Raw genomic sequence first — 25,021 nt, 5'->3', positions numbered from 1 at the left:
CTGAGAACTTGGCCGTTAACTAACTCTGAAATTAGATCATGGCCTTTAATTTGCTCTTGGGTATTTGTTTTCCTTTATAATGTACGTGGGTTGCAATTTAGATTTGTTTTTGTTCTTTTATATCGTGCTTTATGTTTAACTTCTCCCTTCCCCACTCTATTTTTGTTTCACCTGGGGCCAAACAAATGGGAGGGTCCTTCCAGGCTTTTACTCTGAGCTTGCAAGCAGACGATGCTTGACTCTGGCAGTCTCTGGTTCAAGTGTAGATAGCCTTCGCCAGTAATTCAGAGCTCGAGATGAAATGTAGCTTTGGCTGCAGCACATGACCCAGGGACTGAGCTGGAAGGAGTGTGCTTCACAGAAACACATTGTCTCAAGGTGGGGTTTGCCTGAATACTTCCATATTTCAGACCTAAATAAATTTGATTATTAGATACTTATAAGGGGGAACTAATGTTTTTCTTACTTCCCCCTCCAACTTAAGGAGCACAGATGTGCTCATTTTGCTGTTGAAAGTCATGATGGATGAAAGGTAGCCCTGGATAGACCACTTCAAATCTGCCATACCCAGAAACCAGCTTTTATTCATTGATTACTGTGAATTCCAAAATATTGGGCCGTATTTTCCGATCGCAGGCTTCCCGCGTGCAGAGGCCTCCGATCTGGGGAAAAAATCTACGCACGCTCCTGAGGTGCATATAGTTCCGATCCTGGGCCTCTCCAACTCCCAAGTGCGCAGGGCCCATGTATCCCAGAGGCGCAGGCGGTTCGCAAGCGTCCCTGGGATCACGTGGGCCATGGGGAGCCAATCAAAGAAGGGAATCTCCCTTCATACACTTGGCAGATAGACCTGTCAATTATATGAATGGAGATCACCCCAAAAACACTTCAAAACATTAAATAATTTTTTTTAATTCACATTTTTCAAATTAATTGAAATTACAATAAATTAAATATTTTAAACAAAAATTTAATTTTTTGAATTTTTTTTTTTAACAAGGCTAAAAATAAACTTTTTTAAGTGACTGAAAAAACATTTTTTTTACTTTTTTCAAATCTTATGCTGGTAAACCAGGCCTTGCACCTAATTATCTGGCCCATTATAAATTAGATTTTCCTTTTGTCTACCTCCAATAGACTAACGCTTAGTAGCTATTGCAGTTCAATAATATGCAGCAAGACTTGTGAATTGGGAAACTGAGGAGATTTAATTGAGGTTTTTAAAATTTAAAGGGCTTTGATCGTGTGACTAGTGTAAGACCATTTCCTGATTGTAGAGTCAATGAAGAGGGGGTTATCAATTTAAATTGTCAGTGAGGACAGTTGTCTTTATACAGAGGCATGCTGGCTGAGGCAGAGGCCATTTCATATTTTTGTATCATCTGCAAACTTAATCATGCCCCCTACATTGAAGTCTAAATAATTGATCTATACCACAAAAAGCAAGGGACCTATTACTGTACAAAACTCTCGTTTAAACGGCACCTAATTATCCGGAATTCTCTAATAGGCAATTCAGGAGTAGGTTTTGAGGCTTCCATATACTGTATATTTATGGCTGTGTAACCGGGGTTCTCGTACCTTTTGCCGTGTACCCATGGCTCCTGCACCTCCGGTTGTATGATCGGGGCTCCAGCACTTGTGGCCGTGTGATCGGGGCTCCAGCACTTGTGGCCGTGTGATCGGGGCTCCAGCACTTGTGGCCGTGTGATCGGGGCTCCAGCACTTGTGGCCGTGTGATCGGGGCTCCAGCACTTGTGGCCGTGTGATCGGGGCTCCAGCACTTGTGGCCGTGTGATCGGGGCTCCAGCACTTGTGGCCGTGTGATCGGGGCTCCAGCCCTTGTGGCCGTGTGATCGGGGCTCCAGCACTTGTGGCCGTGTGATCGGGGCTCCAGCACTTGTGGCCGTGTGATCGGGGCTCCAGCACTTGTGGCCGTGTGATCGGGGCTCCAGCACTTGTGGCCGTGAGATCGGGGCTCCAGCACTTGTGGCTGTGTAACGGGGCTCTCGTACCTTGGGCCATTGCCCCTCCATGTCCCTTCTTCTGGTCGGAGGTTGGCTGATATATAAATTGCCTCGGTAGGTATACCTCTCCGTTATCCGGAATTTTTAATCAACCGGCACCATCCCGGTCCCGTAGGTGCCGGATACGAAAGAGCTTACTGTTCTGTGCCCTGTGGAACCCCACTGGAAACTGCCTTCCAGTCACAGTTATTTGCAATCTTGGTGATGTCTTGCACAATGGCATTCACCTGTTTAAGTTTATAGTGAACAATTGGTGAGTGTAGTTAACTGAGTTTCTCACATCATGCTGATGGATTTTTTTTTCAGCCTGAGTAAATAAAAACTGTAGGGTAACTGTTTCCTTCCTGGTTTAGACTTTCCCCTCAATCCTCCTGGTTTAGTTCTTATGAAACAGTTCTGCTGTACCGCTCACCTTCAATGCCATATTGCCGTTAGATGTTGGTGTGTAATTCATACTTTTGCGTGACAAGGTTGAGAAAGGTGAAACCTTCTGATTAATTTCCACCCAAAACATGATCCAGTCTTTCCATTTCAAACATTGACTAAACTACTGTATATTGCCAACATTTTTGGTTTATCTTCAAAAACTTTTAATATAGATTTGTGTATTATAAATGTGAAATAGCATGCAATAGTTTGTGAACCACCCTGCTTTTAACATCTTGTATGTAACATGCAAGCTGCTACCTTGTGGCAATCATTATTCAAGACTTGTAAGTAGATTGCTGTTCATTTGTACCTGTATCAACATGTCCTATTGCTTACAGAATGCAGTGTGTAAAGAGATTATTCCAACCAATGAGCTGATCAACAGCAAACTGACTGCAAAGGCTAACCGCCAGCTTCAAGATCCATTGGTTATTATGACAGGAAATATACCAACATGGCTGACTGAGTTGGGAAGGACCTGGTATGGAACAAACCTACTCATTTCTCTTTTCTTCTCCCCGGTCATTAGATTAACTCTACAACTTAATGAATTGAAAGCTGCATTTTATACAAAGGTTTTCAAATTCTGGTTTTCAGTTGAAGCACTTCTGTCCATGAATTTTCTTTAAGTGGAACACACTGATTAAATGTGTTACACAACTGTAGGAGGAAAGCATTGGGAAAAGTCGAGACAATTGTACCACTGGTAACTTGTGGGAAATATTCTTGCGGGTGGGGGGGAACAGTATCTGGCTGATACTGCTGTATAACTGTTCTTTCATCCCTCCTTGTCTCTCTTTACTACCTTTTTAAAAGGAGACTGGCTCAGAAATCCAGAGCTAATTATATCTGGTCGATTTCACAAATGGAGTAAAATCATTTAATTTTCCATGCAACATTATATACTTGGACAATATGTTCCAATTCCAGTTTAAATATAACATTTGCTGTTTAATACTGTAGTGAAATCAGGTGCACTTTTTGCAGCTGACTATAGCCTTGCAGGTTAGTAACTCAGATAATGACGAGGGGACATCTTTACCACTACCATGGAGAGATGTTTAATGTTGCCTAAAAACAAAGAGAAAAGCATGATCTATTCATTTCCCCCAGTTACTTACCTTTTCGTAAGTAGCTTGAGTTTGGATGACCTTGTTGACTGAACCAAGACCAGTGACCTGTAGAGCTGCATGTTACATTTGGTGTGGAATCCTTGAAGTTCCATGAGATTTGGGGAAGCTCTGTGAAGTTCATTAATTTTGTGACCCTGATTTTAGGCATTTACTGTAGTTTTCTGCAGGCTGCACAAAAAAACACACCACTGCACTTTGCAACAATATTAAACAGCAGATGCTATATTCAAAAATTCCACAGGATCCCCTTCATTTCATACAACACCAGGGACTTCAGATAACTCATGATGTTAAAACTACCAATGTTGTCAGTTCAACTGCATGGTCAGGTCAATATATATCTGACTCCAAATCAGTTTTCAGTGCATTGGCATTTCCTTTTTCTGGAAAAGAGGGGAAAAAAGACACTACCAAAATAAGACTTGTGTTAAAGGTAATGGGGGGAAAAATTCAGTATCGCCCCGTTTGGGGCGCCATTATTGGCCGTGCGCAAAATTTAGTGCCTGGTACTAATTATCGCCTCCAACGGCAAACTTGGCTTTTATCACCCCTGGAGGCGATTGGAGCGCTAAATCAGGCGCTTCACAGGCGCAAAGGCCGAGGAGCGAGGCGTTACCTCAGTGCTGGCAAAGCAAGGAAGGGCAAATCAAAATGAACCTGCAGAGCGCTGTTCAGTACCTCTTTTTTTTCTTTCTCTCTCTCTCTCTCTCTCTCTCTCTCTCTCTCTGCGTGGTGCAAAAATGTCACCAACAAAAAAAGGCAGGAAGCGGTCGCCTTTAAATAGTGCTTCCCCCAGTCCCTTTGACTGCAAAACGCGCCCCCCATTTGTCGTTGCTAGCGGCAGGCAGTAAGGCAGGGGCGCCACTCAATATCCGTACCGGGGCATTGCGATCTGCTGGCGCAGGAGATCGTGGCGGTAGTGTTTAGCACCGCCGCAAAATGTCTAGTTAATTTCGCGAGCGGCGCAAACATCGCCACGCCCGGGCACTAGTTGCTTTGTGCCCCATTAGTGCCCTCTTAAGGCGCTAACTGGAAGCGTAAACAACTGACTTTTTCCCCATATGTCTTAAGTTTGGCTTAAGATTAAAATGAAGCATTTTTGTTCCGTGCACAGTGAAGAGTTAAGTGACTTGTGATTTTCTGTACAAATATAAAAGCAGGTTACCAATCATGTTCTTTGTTTTTTAAGCCCATTTTTTTTCCCGTTTGACACACGACAAATGCTGTTCTACGTGACTGCGTTTGATCGAGATCGAGCCATGCAGAGATTACTGGATACTAACCCGGAAATCAACCAGTCTGATTCCCAGGATAGCAGAGTTGCTCCCCGTTTGGATAGGAAAAAGGTAAATGCATGTGCTTGCAGCTTAACATGGCAGTTTTTCATTACTGCTTGAACTGTGAATGGTATCTATGGTGTCATTTCCTGTAATAGGGAGAAGACTCTACTAGCAGTTACACACTGGTTTTCTGTAATGATCTAACACACATTTCAAAAATAGTGCTGTGAAGGACTGAGAGGCTAAATACTCTATCCCAATCCTGTATTAGTAAAGGGACTGGCATTGGAGACAGTGTTTCACTCTCCTCCTTTAGTAGCACTGCAAAGGGGTCAGAAGTGAATGTGTTTGGGAGAAAAACAATTTAGTAAAATCAAAGTGGGAATGAATGACTGTGTGGTGTAGTTCTGCTCCTTGTCACATGGGAAGGAAGAATAACAGACACCAGTCACCTTCCTGCAACAAGGGAAAATTCAAGGATGATGCACATAGCTGCTGTTATACCTGGGTGCTGATCACGTACATGCTGCAGAAGATAGAGACAAATTCTGAGTTGTAATGGATATTGCAGGATATGTTAAAACTTAATTCTATGTGGAAATGACATTTTTACTTAATCATTAAATGAAAAATGAATACAGTCCTTGTAGGTGACTACTGCAGGAAATTTTCTTTTTGGAGTTCAGTATTTCAGTTAAGAGTGCCGGACTCTTCAGGCCCTTTTCCTTGCATCTTCATCCTAATACTGTGATCGGCAACAGTTGACTATTGCTGCACATTAGAAAAAACCCTCTAAATTGATTCTGTCTTGTGGGACCCGTGTTGCAGTCATTGTGGTGCCTTGATCTCCCAAGTAACTGGGTCACCTTAGTCCTCCTAATAAGAGCAATAATCTTTCCATCATTGGGTAACCAGGACTATGCACAATTACTTCAGAAGAGGTTTGACTAGTGCCTTGTACATCAACTATATGATCTCCCCAGGGGTATGATAGCCTAGTGGTTATGATAATGCATTAGTAATCCATGTGTTAAAGTTGAATTCAAATAATCTGGTAATTTGTGGGCTAGTGCCAAAAAATCAGTGAAAGCCTACTGGATTGCCCTTGATTTAGGCAGGGGAAATCGGTGGGGATTCTTGGTCCTGATTGCTATCCATTGACACCTGGAAATGTGGGTTTGTTGGACATTGGCGTAGAATGGGGTTGGCTTCAGCTGCAAATCCCCCCAATGACCAATAGTCTTCTGAAACATTCAGCTACTTGGGTGAGACACTATGAAGAACATGATCCTTCTGAGTGTACCCCAGCAAACCATCCATTTAAACTCGTACCACTTTCTCACCAAGTTTTATGCAGATAATTCTAATCCAGCTGTTAATTTTTTTTCACCTACACAGCGTACTGTGAACAGGGAAGAGTTATTGAAGCAAGCCGAATCGGTGATGCAGGACTTGGGAAGCTCCAGGGCAATGCTGGAAATTCAATATGAAAACGAAGTAAGCCTAATGTCGATTCACTTTTAGTTTGAATTTGAAATTTTTCTTTTGAAGCATTGTGCCCATGTATTTTAATCCCGTCAACAGCTAAGCTAGTATTCACTTCAACTTTCTAAAATTGACCAGCTAATTCTTTTTAGGTTGGGACGGGTCTGGGTCCAACATTGGAATTCTATGCACTTGTATCTCAGGAACTGCAGAGAGCTGACCTGGGTCTATGGCGGGGAGACGAAGTCACACTGTCCCATCCTAAAGGTACGGTTTGTCAAATAAAAAAAATTGTGGGGAAAAAAAAAACTCAAACTGTTGTTTACTTTCTATGCTTGTACAGGAAACTCTCTTTTTATCCGGGACCGGTGTGGTGCTGTTTGATCAAAAAGTCCAGATTAGAGTTATACTTACTAAAGTACGAGAGCCCCGTATACAGCCGCAGATCCAGGCATCCCTGTTGCATGGCAACAGGTGCAGGAACGCCGGTTACATGGCCACAGATCCAGGAACCCCGGTTACACGGCCACTAATATGAAGTAAAACTTGCCTGAACCTGCTCCTGAATTTTGCCGGTTGAGAGATTTCCAGTTATTTAGGTGCCGGTAAAAAAGTGTTTCCTGTAATAAGCTAGACTTTTTTTAAAGTGGCATTGCCCATATTTTAATGCTTGGAGCTAATTTTTCATTTAAACAAAGTTTCTAGTTTATTAATAAAGCAATATATTCCAAATTTTGCGCACCTGATTTACTTGACAATGGTCTGAGTTCCCATCGTCTCTTTTTCCTCCCCTCCCCTTAGGGTGCATGTAGTTTGATTTAAACAGCAGTTATGGTTTGTGAATGATTAATTACAAGAAATAACTTTGCACAAGCATCATGGTGTAAATTAAACATACGGCTGACAGCTATGCAATGGATTTGGAGAAATTCATGTCAATGACTTGACTGTATGGTAGCCTTGTGGTCAGATTCACTTTAAAAAAAAACACAATCCTGAACCAGAACAGACTGGTCATCTGTGCTACAAAAGCTTAAATCTTTGTCTTTTTGGAGGAGGGATCCAACTGATATGAAGTACCAGCTATATCCAGAACCTACCTGACTCTGGTAATTTTTATCCAGAAAATTCTTAGACCGTAATACTTCCCATGCCTCTTCTAACTTTTTCTTTTCTGATTTCTCATGGCTTTGCTGGAGCCTTTTTTGAGCATTTGTTTTGCAGGTGATATCAGAACTGTTTCCAGTTTATAGTAATCATCGAGAAGAGTTTTGAAGGAAGGATAAAATGACTTGTCAACTAACTAGCTTAATTATGCTATTAGGCAGCCAAGAAGGGACCAAGTACATCCATAATCCACGGGGCCTCTTTCCTGTTCCTTTTGGAAGAAATACAAAACCAGCATATGTGGCTAAAGTGAAAATGAAGTTGCGATTTCTGGGCAAGTTCTTGGCCAAAGCAATCATGGATTTTCGATTGGTATGTTTTATTGATAACTTTGCTGTATGAATCTGCAATCAAATGAGGATATGTATGTTTGCTGGCCACACTTCATTTTAAACTAATTTTAATATGATCTGTAATTGGACGGCGAACTCATTTTCTGTTCAATCTAAGCAATGTTGAAATTAGGGCTGGAGAGAGATTTCAGTTTGTGAAGTTATGATTTTTTGTCAGGTGACTTGTAGTTGGCTAGCATGCTGTCCTTTCACCTGAGACTTCAATTTGGACTTGATCTCGAATTGACACTCCATAGAAATGGATAGTGTGGGAATGAAAGTCACACTGTAAGCCTTACATCAGTTGTGGGCAAAATGCTGGAGTCCATCATTAAGGATGAAATAGCGGAGCACTTAGCAAATGGGGACAGGATAGGACAGAGTCAACATGGATTTACAAAGGGTAAATCGTGCTTGACTAATCTATTGGAATTTTTTGAGGGAGTAACTGGTAGAATAGATGGGGGAGAGCCAGTAGATGTGGTGTACCTGGACTTCCAAAAGGCCTTCGATAAGGTCCCACATAAAAGATTAGCATGGAAAATTGAGGCTCATGGGATAAAGGGGAAAGTTTTGGCGTGGATAGGGAACTGGCTGTCAGATAGAAAACAGAGAGTTGGAATAAACGGCTCATTTTCTGAATGGCAGGCAGTAACAAGTGGGGTACCACAGGGATCTGTCCTGGGCCCCCAGCTGTTCACAATTTACATTAATGACCTGGATCAGGGAGTCGGATGCAGCATTTCCAAATTTGCAGACGACACTAAACTAGGAGGGGGGGTGGGCTCAGAGGAAGAGACCAGGAAGCTCCAGAGCGATTTGGACAGACTGGGCGATTGGGCGGATAAATGGCAGATGCACTATAATGTGGACAAGTGCGAAGTTATCCACCTTGGGTGCAGGAACGGGAGGGCAAATTATTATTTAAATGGCAATAGATTGGGAGAGGGGGAAGTACAGAGAGACCTGGGTGTTCTTGTACACCAGTCACTGAAGGCGAGCATGCAGGTGCAACAGGCGGTCAAGAAGGCAAACGGTATGCTGGCCTTCATAGCAAAAGGGTTAGAATACAGGAACAGGGATACCTTGCTGCAGCTGTACAGGGCACTGGTGAGACCACACCTCGAGTACTGTGTACAGTTTTGGTCGCCTCATCTGAGGAAGGATGTTCTTGCCATGGAGGGGGTGCAGCGGCGATTCACCAGGCTGATACCAGGAATGGCGGGAATGACCTATGAGGAGAGACTATGTAGTTTAGGGATGTACACACTGGAGTTTAGAAGATTGAGAGGGGACCTCATAGAAGTGTATAAAATTCTGACAGGTCTAGACAGACTGGATGCAGAAGGAATGTTTCCCTTGGCGGGTGAGAACAGAACTAGAGGACATAATTTAAGGATAAGGGCTAAACCATTTAGGACAGAGATGAGGGGGAATTTCTTCACTCAGAGAGTGGTGAACCTGTGGAACTCATTGCCACAGAGGGCAGTGTACGCCAGCTCATTAAATATATTTAAGAGGGAATTAGATATATTTCTACGGGCAAAAGGGGTTAAGGGTTACGGAGAGAAGGCGGGGACGGGATACTGAATTAAAGGATCAGCCATGATCTCATTAAATGGCGGAGCAGGCACGAAGGGCCGAATGGCCTACTCCTGCTCCTATCTCCTATCTTCTATATATTAGAGCAAGCCCCATTTGAGATTATGGCTAAAGCACAGTTGTTGAATTTTGGGGCATCAGTTCTGTGACTCTCGTGCTGTAAAAAGCCTGCTACTGGGCATCAAATGTTTCCTCTTTTTGCTAGCTCCAGAAACTGTCCAAAGATTGTCTATTAAAGGTAGTCACCGTCTGTTATCAAACTTATTTCCTGCTCTCAACCTTTCTTTTTCAACAGAGAAGAAAAAGAATATTCCCCCAACGTGTTTACACACTACATGAAGTGTGAACAAACCACTTCTGCCTTTATCAACCACTGCATTCTTGACATAACTGTCAATGTGAGCAAGATATGCAGTGTCTTTGCTTAAAAGCACTGACTTATCCAATAGAAAATAAATAATTTTGCCACTCAGTAAGTTGGTGGTTTAAGCTGCCAGGTTGTCTCATCTGATGCTCTAAGATATTTGTTCTAATAATACCAGGAAAGCCTCTTGGAGCCAAATGGTTTTTTGCTGGTAACCACCTTTTTTAGTTTTGAGGCCTGCATAACTGCAGATTGGCAGCACTCCTACCGATGCATTGGCTATCTGATCTTCTGCAAAACACAGTTTTCTCTTTATCGTAACATGCAGGATTAGTCGCTTTTGCTGCATCAGACACTTCATGGAGGATGCTTCTAGCTTATTGTTCAGATGTTTGTGTGTGGAGGAAATTCCCTTGTGTGTCTTCATGTCAGCTTGGCTCAGTAGTGTATTCAACTTTTAGCTCGGAAGGTTGTGGGTTTAAGCCCAGCTCCGGGGCTTGAGCATGTATGGTAAGCTGACTCATTCGTGCCATTCTAAGGGAGCGCTGTATTGTTGGAGGTGCTGTCTTTTAGATGCGGCATTAAGCAAAGGTCCTGTCTGCCTGTTCTTAGTTCAGGTAGATGTAAAAATCCTATAGCACTTTTCAAAAAGGTGTAGGAAGCCTCTTGGTATCCTAGCCAACATTCCTCCCTCACCCAATACCACCAAAAATAGATTAACTTTACATTCATCTCATTTTCTGTTTGTGGCAACTTCCTCAGTGTAGATTGGCTGCTGTTGCACACTTGCTGTTTTGCAAGTACATAAAAAAAAGCAATTGGATGAGAAAGTACTATATAAATGTAAGTTCATTCTTATCAAATATTGGTAGAGTTTCACACCATATGATTGGCTAACTCCAGAACAGCAATAACATACAAGGGGGTTCTCTCGAAACTTTCTGCAAAGCGCATGTTTTGTGTAATCATATTGTACATGTAGGTTGAACTATTCTCATGGTAGATAATGTAACATTTCTGTTAATCAGTTTGAGAATGTATTATGGGAAGACCTCATTGATGTATATAAAATGTTAAAAATAAGGTAAACCTGGAAAATTACTACCAAATAAGTCAAGCTAGTAGGAGCAAAGGACATAAATTTCAAATGGATATTGAGAAGAACTACTTTATACGAACGTTGAATGATCTCCCAGCCCCATAGTGACGACTGATATTTGAACAGATTTCAATTGGATATTAGTTTGGGGGAAATTAGGCTACCGGAGGGTTTTTCTAATCCTTGGTTATATAAAATTGTTCTTGCAAAAATAAAATCTGTTTCAACAAATCACTAACTGAGGCGTAATTTGTAGCCTTTTAGTAATTTCCAAACAGACTTTCAAGTTAGCCTGTTGTAGATTTCAGAGTTGCTGCAAACTTCCAAAGAGTTCAGTATGGTCCAGTGATTTTGTCCAAATGAGGATGGTTAAAAATTGGTAAGTGACCTAAACAAGTATAATTTGAACCAGCTGTGATTTCTACTGAAGACATCTAGCCTTAATTATGTGAAACTCAGTCTAACTCAAATAAAGGTTGCATCTGTTAGCAAGCTGTAACACCTGGTAAACTGCATATACTTTAAACTAGTGAATCTCCCATAGATTGACTGCCCAGAATGGCAGGAGATAATTGGGCCAGGGTGTACAGATGTAAATAGGTTCCCCCCTTACTTATATATTCTGTTCCTACTTTTTTATGTATTTCTATTAAATGTATTATTACTGTGTACTGTGATTGCAGCCTCCTGCCAGTTGTGGTGTTGCAGCACCTCCCACTAGAGGGAGTGTGTGATTACAGCATGACCAGTTTGCATTCAGTTTCCATTCCAAATGGAGACATAGGAACTTGTAATAGAAAAAGTTGACAGGAAGTGCATGCAGACCTTAGATTTTGAATATTGATAGATTTGAGAAAATGATTTTGCAGTCACTAATCCTTTGGTATAAAAATCTTCTAATACCGAACCCACATGAGTTTACACTGCACCGACTGCTTACAATGAGCAGAGAATCTGATCCCAAACTGAATAAAAGGAATTACATTACAACTGTATATAATTTACATTCATCTGAATTTTCAGCTTGTGTTGTACAGCATCTTATTGAACCACTTCAGCGAATGCATATCTATTTTCTATTCTTCCCTTGAGATTTAGAAACTATTTGTGGTTCCGTGATGCATATTACTGCAATGTGCATCCCTGGTTAGTGATGTCATGTATTTTACTGAAATTGTAATGCAAACTGCATTCAAGAACTGGAAAAAATCATGTGCTATTAAAATTGAATTTTTGAATGTTCTATTTATTGTGTAGAAGTAATTTTTTCTCCAACTTCTTCCACTTCTTTTGAACAGTTGGATTTGCCTCTCAGCCTATCGTTTTACAAATGGATGCTGCGACAAGAAAGTTCCCTTTGCTCCCATGATCTTTTCAACATTGACCCAGTAGTAGCAAAATCAATTTGTCATCTTGAGGACATCATAAAACAAAAGAAGAAATTGGAGCAGGATAGATCACAGGTAAGAATGAAAGTTGGCCAATTTGTTAACCTGGTGTCCTGCATCCTTGCACCTGAAATTTCTACCACTGCTTTGAACAAGTGCATTTGTGGCTATCTGATCAAAAGAAGATGCTGTGGCTGGAAATAAAGGACAGTGTCACTGCTTGATTCCTTTGGCATAAATAAACATTTAAACTAAATATTATGGGGTAGCATGGAGAAATACCTGGAAGGGAATCGAAGATGGGGTGGTGGAGGAGGAAAGACTTTGAGCGAACATTGAATGGTTTGTGAATGTGGCTTGAATCCCTGTAACTTGCAACCATAAATGGCACATGGCCCACTATTGCAATGGCAAGCTTTAGTTTTCTCCACCTTCATGTTGTAATTTAGTTGAATCATCACTTTCCCATTAACAGTTCTAGGGCCTACATTATGCCCATTTCCTCAGGTATTTGCTGTTTTACTTTTGGATAGAAGCTTTTTGCACCACTTGGTGAGGGAGTCACTGTTGGCTATGGGAATGTTAATTTTCCGTGTAGAAATCTAATGCTGTTTTTTGAATGGGTGTTTTCATGGGAACAAATCCCCTGGGGGCTGTTGACTCATTTAAGACATTTGTGATCTAGCACACTGTGATCTACCCTTGGTGTATTCAACTCCTTTTTTTTTTATATCCTATTGTATCTCTTCATTCCAAGCAGTGGACGCTGTCACATTTGAGAGATTCCTGGACTGAGTCAAACAACATTTCTCCCCACATTCTGTGGCTGCCTACTGGGCCACTTCGTGCTATAAAAAGTTGGCCATTGCTGTTTGATTTTGCTTAAAGTTGAAAAATTCTTGTGTACATTCAGGGCTCCTGATGAGGAATTTATTTATCAAGTTTTCTCATTTATGGCTTGTCTGCAAAATCTCTGTAATTTTCTCTTGCACGGCATTTTGAGAAGCAGCCTGCTGTTAATTAGCATGACCCAATTGAACAAACTGCAGTCAACCCCCATCTTGGACACGAGCCAGTTCCAACTTTGGGCTTCCAAATTTGCATTATCACCAATTCCCCTTATAACTCAGTTGCACTTGGAACATGAAATGAATTAGATTAATTAAATTTGGGCACGGCTGCCTCATTTTATTTGAGTGCAGTTAAGTGCTCACATTAAGTTCACTATGAACCTGCTGTTTGATTCTTTGACTTGGGACGCTGGAGTGACTTAAAACATGCCCACTTCTTTCCAAAGGGATTGAGATGTTACTAGACCAACGCTTTACACACTGGGGTGGATGGTGGGTAACCCATCTAATTTGCCATTAGCAATCTCGTAAAGGAACATTGTCCCAGTGCTTTTTCCCTTCGAACTTTCCATATATATGTTGTGGAAAGTGACCTATTTATAGTGGAAGGTTAAGATCGAGAAGTTACCAAGGGCAATTATTTAGGACACCTTACAAAAGTTAGATTTAATATTGTCTATGAATTTCTTGATAGAGCAAAGAATGTCTTCAACAGGCTCTGGAAAGCCTCAATATGAATGGCTGCTCTGTGGAAGACCTTGGGCTGGACTTCACACTACCTGGGTATGCCAGTGTTGAACTGAAAAAAGGAGGCAAGGACACAGTTGTCACCATACACAATTTGGAAGAGTATCTGCGGGTATGTACAGCAATTTTCACTTACATTTTTAATATTGTCTGTGGTGTACAGTAAACAGCAAAAGGACCTTGATTGGTTCCAGATGAATGCCTGCATAATCCAAGTATAGCAATCCAGTAGTGAGTCACTTCCTGTTAACTTCCAAATCATCCAAACATTGTTTTTAAATTAAAAAAAAAACTAATTGAAGTATAAAATATACATGAAATTATCCAACTATTTTTCAGATCGTTAAGTACATTACATCCCATGCTGTGTTTTATTCAGGAATTCTTGTAGATCTCATTTTAATGCCCAGCTATAATACCACTTCCAATGGCTTAGTTCCTATTGGTGCCAAATCGACTCCATTTATACTTGTGGGGCTCTGTCAAATTTTTTGTCTTGTAATACTCCTGAGCAGCGCCTTGGGATGTTTTACTATGTTAAAGGCGCTATATAAATACAAGTTGTTGTTACCAAGCAGATTCAGCAACAATTTCAATCTGCCCAGCAGTTTCCCCAACATGGCAGCTGCCCGTGCACAGGATGGTCGCAATTAACTGCACATGTGACAATTATGTGTTTATCCATTGGCTTAAAAACTTATTTGGCGCTTCCTATCCAGATTTGCACAGGACAGCAATGGTGAAAGGTCAGCCTGTCTGCAGCCAGAGTTGGTGACCCTACTCGGGTGTTCCCAATAGGAACTGCTTAGCTTGGCTGGCAGTGTTACTTTTGCCATCAAGCAATTTGCATGAAAGGGTTGTCTCCAGCCTGCTTGCTGCAAACGTGCAGTATTCAGAAGCATTAATAGTTTCAAACACTTTACAGACTAATTTACCAGTTATAAAGTACGGCACTTGAACCTTTTTTTTTAAATGGAGTTATATTTACCACTTTCTAATCCTTTATCTTTTCCAAATAAAATGAACTTTTAACATTTATGTTGCTACCCTTGAGTGTCTAATCTAATATAATTGCCATCATCTGCACATTACCTAGCTCTTCCATTCCAGACAATCTAATCTCCAACTTAAGCTCTCTGCCCTCTTCAAGACAATGCAAAATAACTCTGTTCTGCCAATTTCAGTTTCCCTCTATTGTTAAATGGCCAATATTTTCTTTTCAGTCGTAGTCAAAGTATTTCCAGCAATGACTTCTCCTCCTGCCCCGAAGTCCAAAAAGAATCCATCCTTGCCCCTCCTGATCCTCTCATGCTGCTCCTTAACCGCATCATCTGCAGACAAGGGTTTAGCTTCCACATGTATGCTGATAACACCCAGCTCTAGCTCTTCTCCACTGGTCTCGATCCCTCCATTGCCTATGTGTTGGACTGCTTGTCCAATGTCCAGTCATTGATGAGCCACAATTTCTTCCAGTTAAACATTGGGGATGCTGAAGTCATCGTCTTTAGCCCCTCATCACACACTCTGTACCCTCACCACTGGTTCCACCCACCTCCCCGCCCATTGTCTCGCGCTGAACCAGACTGTTCGCAGTCTGTCCTATTTGACCCCGAGCTGAGTTTTCAACCCCGCATGCTCTCTATCGCAAAGATCACCTGCTTCAGCCCATCTGTTCCTGAAACACTCAACCATGCCTTTGTAACCTCCAGACTCTACTATTTCACTGCACTCCTGGGTGGCCTCTCATCCTCTACCCTCCGGAAACTTCAACTCCTCCCAAACTCTACTGCCCATATCCTATCCGATACCAAATTCTGCTCGCCCAACTCCCCATCCTGGCTTGCCTGCAATGGCTCCTGGCAATCTCTGATTCTGACTTTGTGCATCCCACTCTTCACTCCACCACTGACTGCCATGCATTCAGACATCTCAGCCCAACAGTCTGGAATTGCCACCCTAAACTTCTACGCCTTTCCACCTCCCTCTCCTCCCTTAAGACTTTCTTTAACTCCCATTTCTTTGAGCAAGCTTTTGATTGCCCTTCCTGATATCTCCTTTTAGTTTGGTATCCATTTTTGTCTGATTGCACCTGGGGATGTTTCTCTCTGTTAAAGACACTTTTTATAATTGCAAGCAGTTGTGGTTTGGTATCATTAGAAGTTGTGTTTCTTTCCTGCAGCTGGTAGTGTACTGGACCCTGAATGAAGGCGTTTCCAAGCAATTTGAATCTTTTCGAGATGGCTTTGAGTCAGTTTTTCCACTCCATCACTTGCAGTATTTTTACCCTGAGGAGGTTAGTTTTTCGTAGAGATATACTGACCTAGTCAAAGGCCACCTCACTGGGAACAGCTTTAAAAATGGATACAGTTTTCCGTCATGAAGAGATAGATAGTAGTTCCCATTGAGGTTGGTTTCCTTAAATGGCAAAATTCATTTTGGTACAGTGTCAAATTCTGAAGAACCAGTAATGTGGTTAACGGGTATGTGCTGTACAGGGTACAAACAAAACTTTATTGTGCTTCAAAAATGTTTATTCTCCTGTGTCTGAAAGTCAAACTAAGTTGGAAACCAGTATTCAAATTAAAAAAATATTTAAGTTGGTATCTGTAATACAGTGCAGCAAATTCCTTGGGTATCGTTTAGAGATATGGAAAGTTTTAATCTGTTGCTTGGGAAATGGAAGTTAGTACTGTTTTTAAAGTTACTGTGATGTAATTGCCTGACCCAAAAACCACATCAGTTTGATCCTGAACACGCACACACTATTGCATCTATAAAAGAACACTGATGCATCACTGTGTACCAACAAAATTGAGAAATTACATCTCTTGTTAAAACTGCACATAGAGGTGAATAGATAGTCATCCATGTGGGTGCCGGCTGCTACGACACTGTTTTGATTTTGGTGCCATGCACGCGTACGGTTTTCAGCCGCTTTGTTCAGTGTATAAGTAATCTTTGAAGATTAGGTGGTATTTTACTACTCGAAGCAAATATACCGTGGGAAATCGGATCACAGAATTAAGCACATTATCATCAAAGCTGTCAGAGCACTAGCTAAATCTCCTTCTGGTATCTTGGTCTTCCATTCTAGCATAGTGCAAGCCATTACACTAATAGTGACTTGAGATGTTTCATTGCAGCTTTCTGCTAATGTCCCTTATCAAGGATTGTGTCAACTTCACAAATTAGTGCCACAGAGTATGCAAGGTACCTACTGACACAGGAACTAAAGGCTATAGATGATTTCTGATTTCCAACCTCCACCCCCATACACTTCAAGCATTGATCTAGATGCTCTTGCCAATTCTGAAAACTTCAGGATAAGTTCATTAGATATATTCCCAAATGAAAGGCTTGCATCGTAACCTGTCCATAAAGCTTGACTGGTGCACTTAATTACTGCATAACCAAGCCTACTGCCTAAAATAGCATTGATGCTAACTTATGCTGAAGCTTTCCTCCAAAAGACACCCAGGTTGTCTTTGTAACTCCTTGCTGCTGCAATTGGCATTAATGATGCAAGGCTTTCTCATTGGGTGGTAAACCCACCTGAAAGGGGCTGGATCCAGAGATTCTGGAGTTCTATACAGTGCATCACTTGGTAGTGCTCCTGGCTATTAAGAATCATGGGTTCAATGCTTGAGTCAAATATTTTGAGAATGTAAACAATACTGAAAATCCAGTGCAGTTCCTTTTGTGGGCTGGCTTGTTTTTGGCATTACCTTTCCTTCGAGACAACATCTAACGCAGAAACTGAGCTTTGGGCTCCTGGCCTTTCCCTCACTGTTTTCTTTAAATCCTGACTATCCCTGAACATTAAGTTTTTTCCTTTTTTGTTAATTCTGACCGAAGGAAGCAGATGAATAGATTCATCCTCGCCATAATGGGTGTGAATATTTGTTGGCCACCTGAGACTCGTGATAACTAAATGCTTCGTATCTGGGTCATTCTGGTTAATGGACCTGGGATGAAACGATAGACCCTTATTGCACCAACTTGAAATTAACTGAGCTGTGACCCAACTTTTTTTTTTTAATTGAGAATTTACGTTGTTTTAAAATACAACACTTAAGCATAGACTCAATCCCAAAAGCATTTCTGTAAAGAAAATAAATAAAAAATTGTGAAACCTGACCGTGTTGCTAACCAACAGGCCATGATAACCACGAGTAATGATGGTACCGGTAACAGTTCAGTAAAATTTACTTGTTGCCTTTACATGCCATTCTGACTTGCATGATCAGAACTGGCTGTTGAAAGGGTCACTAAACTTAAATCTGTCAAGTTTTTGGGATTGTTGCCATAGAAGGCCATTGAACTCATGTGTCGGCTGTCTGCTAGAGCAACCCAAAACCAATCCCACCACCCTGCTCACTCCCCATGTCCTCTTTCAAATATTTATACAATTTTTCCATTTAAAAGATTGTGACTTGTGCTTCTACCCCTCCCTGTGACAAAGCAACACACTTCAAAAAGAAATTTCTCCAAGTGCACCATTTCACTGGTTATTTTAAATTGACCTTGTTACTGATTCAGCAACCAGAAGAAATGGTCTTTCTGTATTCACCCCTACCAAAAAACCATTCATCATTTTTTAAAACCTGTAGTAAATCTTTTAGTCTCTGCTCCAGTGGAAATAGTCCCATAGCTTGTGTCTCCTTGTAACTATGGTTTCCTGTCCTGGCATCACCTGGTAAATCTATGGTGTACACTCTGACTTTAATGTTCTTGCTATATTTGGGCAGCCAAAGGTGCACACAGTACTCAACTAACTGGTATTAGGTGCCTGGTGATTGTAACGGCATGTGTGATCTTCCTAAGCAGAAATTGAAATCTCCAGTTTTATATAGCACTTAAGAAAAATTGATCTTTAACTTTAGCTTGAAGTTGAAGCTCATGTATACTTGCACTGTGTGTGACCTTCTCCTTATTTGACCTGTAGTTGGATCAGCTACTCTGTGGCAGCAAGTCGGAGGCATGGGACGTGAAGACTTTGATGGAATGTTGCAGACCAGATCATGGATATAATCATGACAGGTATGAGTGTTTCACCTGGAATTTCTGCAGCGGTTGTCCCCGCCATCTGCCACAGCTTCGGAACATCACAAGAAAGCCCAGAGAAATGACGAACGGCCATTTATGTCGTTTCTCCGGGGTTTCTGCTAAAGTTACGGTAGATGATCAGGGAACCCCTCCTAAAATTCTATCCTTTTTATATTTAATGGAAAACATGTATGCGTGAAGTAGTGTTTGGACTGAGATTATCCCCATGTTGCAGTTTCCATTTGCGTTCTGGTGTGAGCAAGTGGCGTGTATTTACAGCACAAACGAGCCATTTGCTTCAACAGGTCCTTGCCGCTGTATGCTCCACACGAGCCTCCTCCCACATCTCCATCAAACCCCATCAACATATCCTTCTGTTCCTTTCTCCCTCGTGCTTATCTAGCTTCCCCTTGAATTCATCAATGCTATTTGCCTCAACTACTCCATGGTAGCAAGTTCCACATTCTAACCACTCTGGTTTCTCCTGAATTCCCTATTGGATTTATTAGTGATCTTTTATTTATGGCCCCTTGTTCTGGTCTCGCCCGCAAGTGGAAACATCATCTCTATGTCTACCCTATCGAACCCTTTCATAATTTGAAGACTTCTCAGTTCACCCCTCAGTCGTCTCTTTTCTAGAACAGATCCCCAGCCTGTTCAATCTTTCCTGGTGGGTATAACCCCTCAGTTCTGTTACCGTTCTTGTAAGTCTTTTTTGCACCTTCTCCAATGCACCTCTATCATTTTTATAATAGAGATCGCAACTGTACACAGTACTCCACGTGTGGTCTAACCAAGATTCTACACAAGTTTAATATTACTTCTCTGCTTTTTAATTCTATCTCTTGAAACTAACCCCAGTACTTTGTTTGCTTTTTCACACCTTATTGACCTGCATCACTACTTTTAGTGATCTCTGTATCTGTACCCCCAGATCCCTCTGTTTCTCCACCCCATTTAGACACTTGCTTTCCAAGAAATATGTGGCCTCCTTATTCTTCCTACCAAAATGTATTATATAGTATTTATCTATATTGAAGTTCATTTTCCAATTACATGCCCATTCTGCAAGTTTATTAATGTCTTCCTGTATTTTGTTGCAGTCCTCCTCTGTATCAACTGCACCCCTCAATTTTATGTCACCGTAAATTTTAAAATTGTACTTCCGATTCCCAAGTCCATATCGTTTATATAAATGGTAAACAATAGTAGTCCCAGCACCGATCCTTGTGAAACACCACTTCCCACCATTTGCCAATCCAAGGAACTACCTTTTAATCCCTACTCTTTTTTCTGTTTTGTAGCCAGCTTGTTATCCATTCTGCTACTTGTCCTGACTCCACATGTTCTGACCTTAGTCATAAGTCTGCTTGTTGTGCCTTATCGAAGGCTTTTTGAAAATCCAAATATATTACGTCTAAGATGTTGCCCTTATCTACCCTTTCTGTTACTTTAATGAATTCAATAAGGTTGGTCAAGCATGGCCATCCCTTTAGGAATCTGTGCTGACTATTTTATTTTCAGCTTCTAGATGTTTTTCTATTACATCTTTGATTAAGAATTCCATTATCTTTCTTACCACTGACATTAAACTAATTGGTCTATAGTTCCAACTTTTGTATGCTGCTTTAAGGTACAATCCTACAAAGCAGTCTGTGAAGCTCGTGCTACTGCAGGGCAACAAAATGTTAGGATATTGAGGTTTCACAGCCATCTTGGCAATGAACAGAAACAGGAAAAAATGCTGAAAATACTCCAGGTCAGGCAGCATCTGTGGCGAGAGAAACAAAGTTGGCATTTCAGGTCGATGACCTTTTGTCAGAACTGGAACTTTTTCCGGTTCTGACGAAAGGTCATCGACCTGAAATGTTAACGCTTTACTCTCCCCACAGATGCTGGCTGACCTGCTGAGTATTTCCAGCACTTTGTTTTTATTCCAGATTTTCAGCATCTGCAGTATTTTGCTTTTGTATCAGCAATGAACAGGATGAATTGGTAGCTTTTAGAATGTTGCCATCTACCTTGGTAAGGACAGTAGCAATAGAATTGTGTTCAAATGGACATAACTGGTTTATTCTTCGCAGATGTGGATAGTAATATGTGGCATGTCCTGTAACAACAGCCAGAACGCAAGTCAACTCCTTAAGCTGTTTCCTCCCAAGAGTTAGATGAAAGATGTATGGGGATGATTGGATATGACTGGATGTTGGAACAGCATAAATAGCCGTGCCTTATGATTGCACTGAAAGATGCCCATTCTGATCTGTGGATATTATTTCTGGAGAAAAGTGTATAGAATACTTCAATTTAATTGAAGTTGGTCTTTTTTGTTCCACAGTCGTGCGGTGAAATTTCTGTTTGAAATACTCAGCAGTTTTGATGGTGAGCAACAGAGGTTATTTCTTCAGTTTGTTACCGGAAGTCCCCGACTGCCCGTTGGAGGTAAGCCTGCTGTTGCCAACTGTGTCTCTCGTGTTGATGGGGTTTCTGTTTTTTGAAGAAACATTCTGAACTATAAAGTAACGTTGATGTGATTGTAAACTTTGAAATTAAAATCTTTGCATGCCAGATCCTTCCGTTAGAGCCTCCCTCTGGTCACAGCCTTGCATCTCCTATCTCTTGTAGCAGATTTGACAATTGTTCAGTACATCAGAGAAAGCTTAGATTTAATACTTTACTGTTGTTTTTGATGGTGCTTACACCATTCCTTTTTAGCTTTAAATTAATGACTTTTTCTATTACTACTTTGGCCTGGAACAACTAGGAAGAGTTGGAACCCATTTTACTGATGCTGTGGCCAATTTGCAGGCCAAGGGGTGGGGTGGTCCCAAAATATATCTGCAAAACAGCTACTTGGATTCAATTAATATATTCACTCAGTACTGCCTTGATCTGACACTTGAGGGAAAACGGTAGTCCGGTACTCAGTGCTGCACAGAAGTGTCGGCCTAGATTGTGATCAAATCTCGAGTGGAGCTTGAACCAACAACCTTCTGACTTGGAGGCAAGAGCGCTATCACTGAACCAAGGCTGTTGTCTCCATATCACTAATTTCCCAATGTAGGCATGGTCTTGTGCATTCTGTATATTGTCTCCATGTATAAAGCTCCCTCTCTTTCCCCACCCCACCCCCCTCCATCCCTGCTTTCTTTATTACCTGGTGCATCTTCACACTTTGTGTGCATTGCCTTCTGACTTGATCTTTCTGCTGGTGCTGGGAGATGGGAAAGAGCACCAGATGAAGATGGCTATACATGGTGCAAAACAGTAGTGGCCTGAGAATGTAGTTCCTGTCATACATTCATGTGTAAAGAATCAGGAAGCCCATACCCACATTTCACTTTGGAGCACAGCTTAAATCTTAAAAGTTCAAGTATAGCTTTGTGCTGTTGAAAAGATTGGCAAATTTGGGTTTACACACATACTATAATGAAGCTTATGCAAGTTCTTATATTTTCACAGGGTTTCGGAGTTTGAACCCTCCACTGACCATTGTCCGCAAGACCTTTGAGTCCACAGAAAACCCTGATGATTTCTTACCCTCTGTAATGACCTGTGTTAATTATCTCAAGTTGCCAGATTACTCCAGTATCGACATAATGCGTGAAAAACTTTTAATAGCTGCTAGAGAAGGGCAGCAGTCGTTCCATCTCTCCTGATCACAGCGTCTGAATCTTCAAGCTGCCTGTTACAACAAATGACAAAAATCATGATTTATTTTCTAAGTGTATCACTGCATCAAGGCAATGTGTACAGCGTACTTGTTGTAGAAATGGCTTGGTATGCTGCAAATCTTCAACAAAAAGACTTGGATGGTATATTTATTAAAATAGCCCCTACGGACTGAGAAATTGAAAAAAGACCCCAAAGTTAATGCAAGATTTAAACAAAAAATAAATTCTTAAAGAAGTTCTTGTTAATTTAACAATTATTTGGGTGCAGTTTTTAAATTGCTTTTTTGCTGTGTGGTATTCAAAATCAAAAGAAAGGGATGTTTTTCTTCCAGGATGACGGAACAATAAAATGTCACTGTGCAGTTTGATATTGGTGTGTATATCCATCTGGAGCCTACATTTCTGGTGGTTTTTTTTTTGTTTCCAAAGATTAATATGTACAAACATACAGAAATGACCCACTTATACCTTGCATAAAATAATTTAAGCTCTGGTTAGTGTCATTTGCATTTTTCTCGTCTCTCTCTTCACCCTCTCCTCCATCTAGTTTGTCCTTTTATGTTTAACTCATCTGCACTTGTGTGATGTAACATAGGGTTCTGCTTTTTTGTGAGATGTTTCCTAACCCCATGATTCAACAAAAGGTTAAGCTGAGAGCTTGAAGATTTTAAGCTTTTCTTAACCTACATTGTCCCAACAATTGTATCATAGTCTAAAATTTATTCCTGTTTCCAATATTCAAATTCTAGTATTTGCCAGTAGTTTTGTTGCAAAATAATAGGACTGTTGGCAGAAGCCTTTAATTACACACTAGACCTGTTTACAGAATGACTTCAGGCAACAATACGGAGGTCTCCCTTATTTTTTCCTTTTTTTTTCTTTTTAAATTCTGTAGTTTAAACCAATATCGGGCTGGTTAGTCTGTTATTTAAGGGACAGGTAGCATTTCCAGTTGGTGTAAAACTTTAAAAGAAGAGTTCCACTTGCTGTTATAGTGGGACAGTTGCTTTATCTTGTTTAATTTACCTTGTTGTAGTTCACTTAATTGTTTTTGCACTGCTAGCTTTGAACAAAAGTAATAGTTGAGCTCTCTTGGTTTGATAAGGATAGTGCACCTGTAAACACTGCTCTGTCCAACTGTTAATGTGCTGGTTTCTGAAATCTGCAATAACTACTTCATCAGGTTAATGTTTTTACCTGAACATAAATAAATAAAATGTTTGACTCACTTTTTGTATAATTATTTTGTATTCAGCAACCAAACTTTTCTGATTCAGGGATAGTGCCAAAGTGTCTTTTTTAATTAAAGTTGTTGGAGTTTGAGTAAATAAAGGTGGAAATATTTGATGTGGTTGTAATGCTTGGAGGACTGTTGCGTTCAGTGGCCCTCTTTATATTAAAAAAAAATCAAATCTTTAAAGAATTATATCCTTCAATGGTGTGGGCAATTGATGAGTGATCAGGCTGGGAGGAGTTAGTCTAACTTGGAAAAGGAGTTAAATTATATCCGTAGATAAATAACCAAACATTAAAGTAATCTGGTTTAATAACTGCTTGCTGGCCTTCACACTCTCTGGCTCAATAACCCCTAGCCAGTTTAGCTTGATGCTCAAGTAATTACTGTTTGAATAGTTTCAAAAGTTTATGGATGTTATAAGGGAATCCTACATGGGGAGGGAGAACAAAATTAGAGTAACTTAAGGTATTCTACCACCCCTGCCCCCACAAAACGAGAAAAGAAAAGTAGGTTTAAGTGTGCCTGATCTGAGCAAATATTTGACTTGTGCAGATGCATTCATAGGCTCAGTGAGACCCACTAAATCTGGTCTCCCAACCACAGAAGACCTGATCTAATGGCTGAGTCAGTCTGCAATCAGCGCTCCACTAATACTGGAATAAAAAATTAAGGCCCAAGATTAAAAAGGTTCCTGATCCTTATGCAACTCAATGGCAGTGGTCTTGTTGGGCACCTGAGGGAATGGGTCTCCTGGATATGACACACAGATTTTCACAATTTGACGTGCTCTCGGGGGTGGGAGCTTTGATTTTTTTTAAACTTTTGATGACTACTTTGAAAGTTGAAATGATAATTCCCCATCAGTCACAATTTATCTGATTAATCTTCAGCATTTATACTTAATTAGATACAATTATATTAAACTCTAAATTCAAATGGGCTTAAACTTGTACTATATAACCAAGCAACCCTTTTAGTACACTTGTTGCAGTTTTCATCCATTTTGTAAAATATCACTGTTTTGTGCTTGCAGAAGTATTGAAACATGCTGCTGACTTCAGCCACTTACATAATTTGTTGCTTCGTCCCTATAATTTGCCTGTTTTGCCTGCCTATTTGGTTCATTGCGTGTTACTTTATAAACATTAAAAAATTGAACT

At 40.8% G+C, this 25,021-nt stretch overlaps 1 protein-coding gene across 11 annotated transcripts in view; it reads left to right on the top strand.

The window, feature by feature from the left end:
* The window catches only part of trip12 (thyroid hormone receptor interactor 12), a 150,987-nt gene extending 127,134 nt beyond the window's left edge, over positions 1-23,853 (top strand). For 10 of the 11 annotated variants that reach the window (XM_085989910.1, XM_085989909.1, XM_085989919.1 and 7 more), the window contains exons 33-43: positions 2,795-2,937; positions 4,779-4,935; positions 6,268-6,366; positions 6,507-6,621; positions 7,679-7,833; positions 12,217-12,381; positions 13,852-14,016; positions 16,084-16,197; positions 18,850-18,944; positions 21,289-21,392; positions 22,413-23,853. In XM_085989910.1, the coding sequence (XP_085846036.1) occupies positions 2,795-2,937; positions 4,779-4,935; positions 6,268-6,366; positions 6,507-6,621; positions 7,679-7,833; positions 12,217-12,381; positions 13,852-14,016; positions 16,084-16,197; positions 18,850-18,944; positions 21,289-21,392; positions 22,413-22,609 (1,509 nt within the window). In that variant the 3' untranslated portion in view covers positions 22,610-23,853. The remainder of the gene's footprint in view (positions 1-2,794; positions 2,938-4,778; positions 4,936-6,267; positions 6,367-6,506; positions 6,622-7,678; positions 7,834-12,216; positions 12,382-13,851; positions 14,017-16,083; positions 16,198-18,849; positions 18,945-21,288; positions 21,393-22,412) is intronic. The other variant, XM_085989912.1, reaches the window with a different exon arrangement.
* Positions 23,854-25,021: the final 1,168 nt, after the last annotated feature.

Source organism: Somniosus microcephalus, chromosome 6 (assembly GCF_052327205.1).
Source record: "Somniosus microcephalus isolate GS21.2 chromosome 6, FLI_Smic_1.0, whole genome shotgun sequence".
Lineage (NCBI taxonomy): Eukaryota > Metazoa > Chordata > Chondrichthyes > Squaliformes > Somniosidae > Somniosus > Somniosus microcephalus.
The sequence above is the reverse complement of the archived record's forward strand: the minus strand, read 5'-3'. Positions and strand labels throughout refer to the sequence as shown.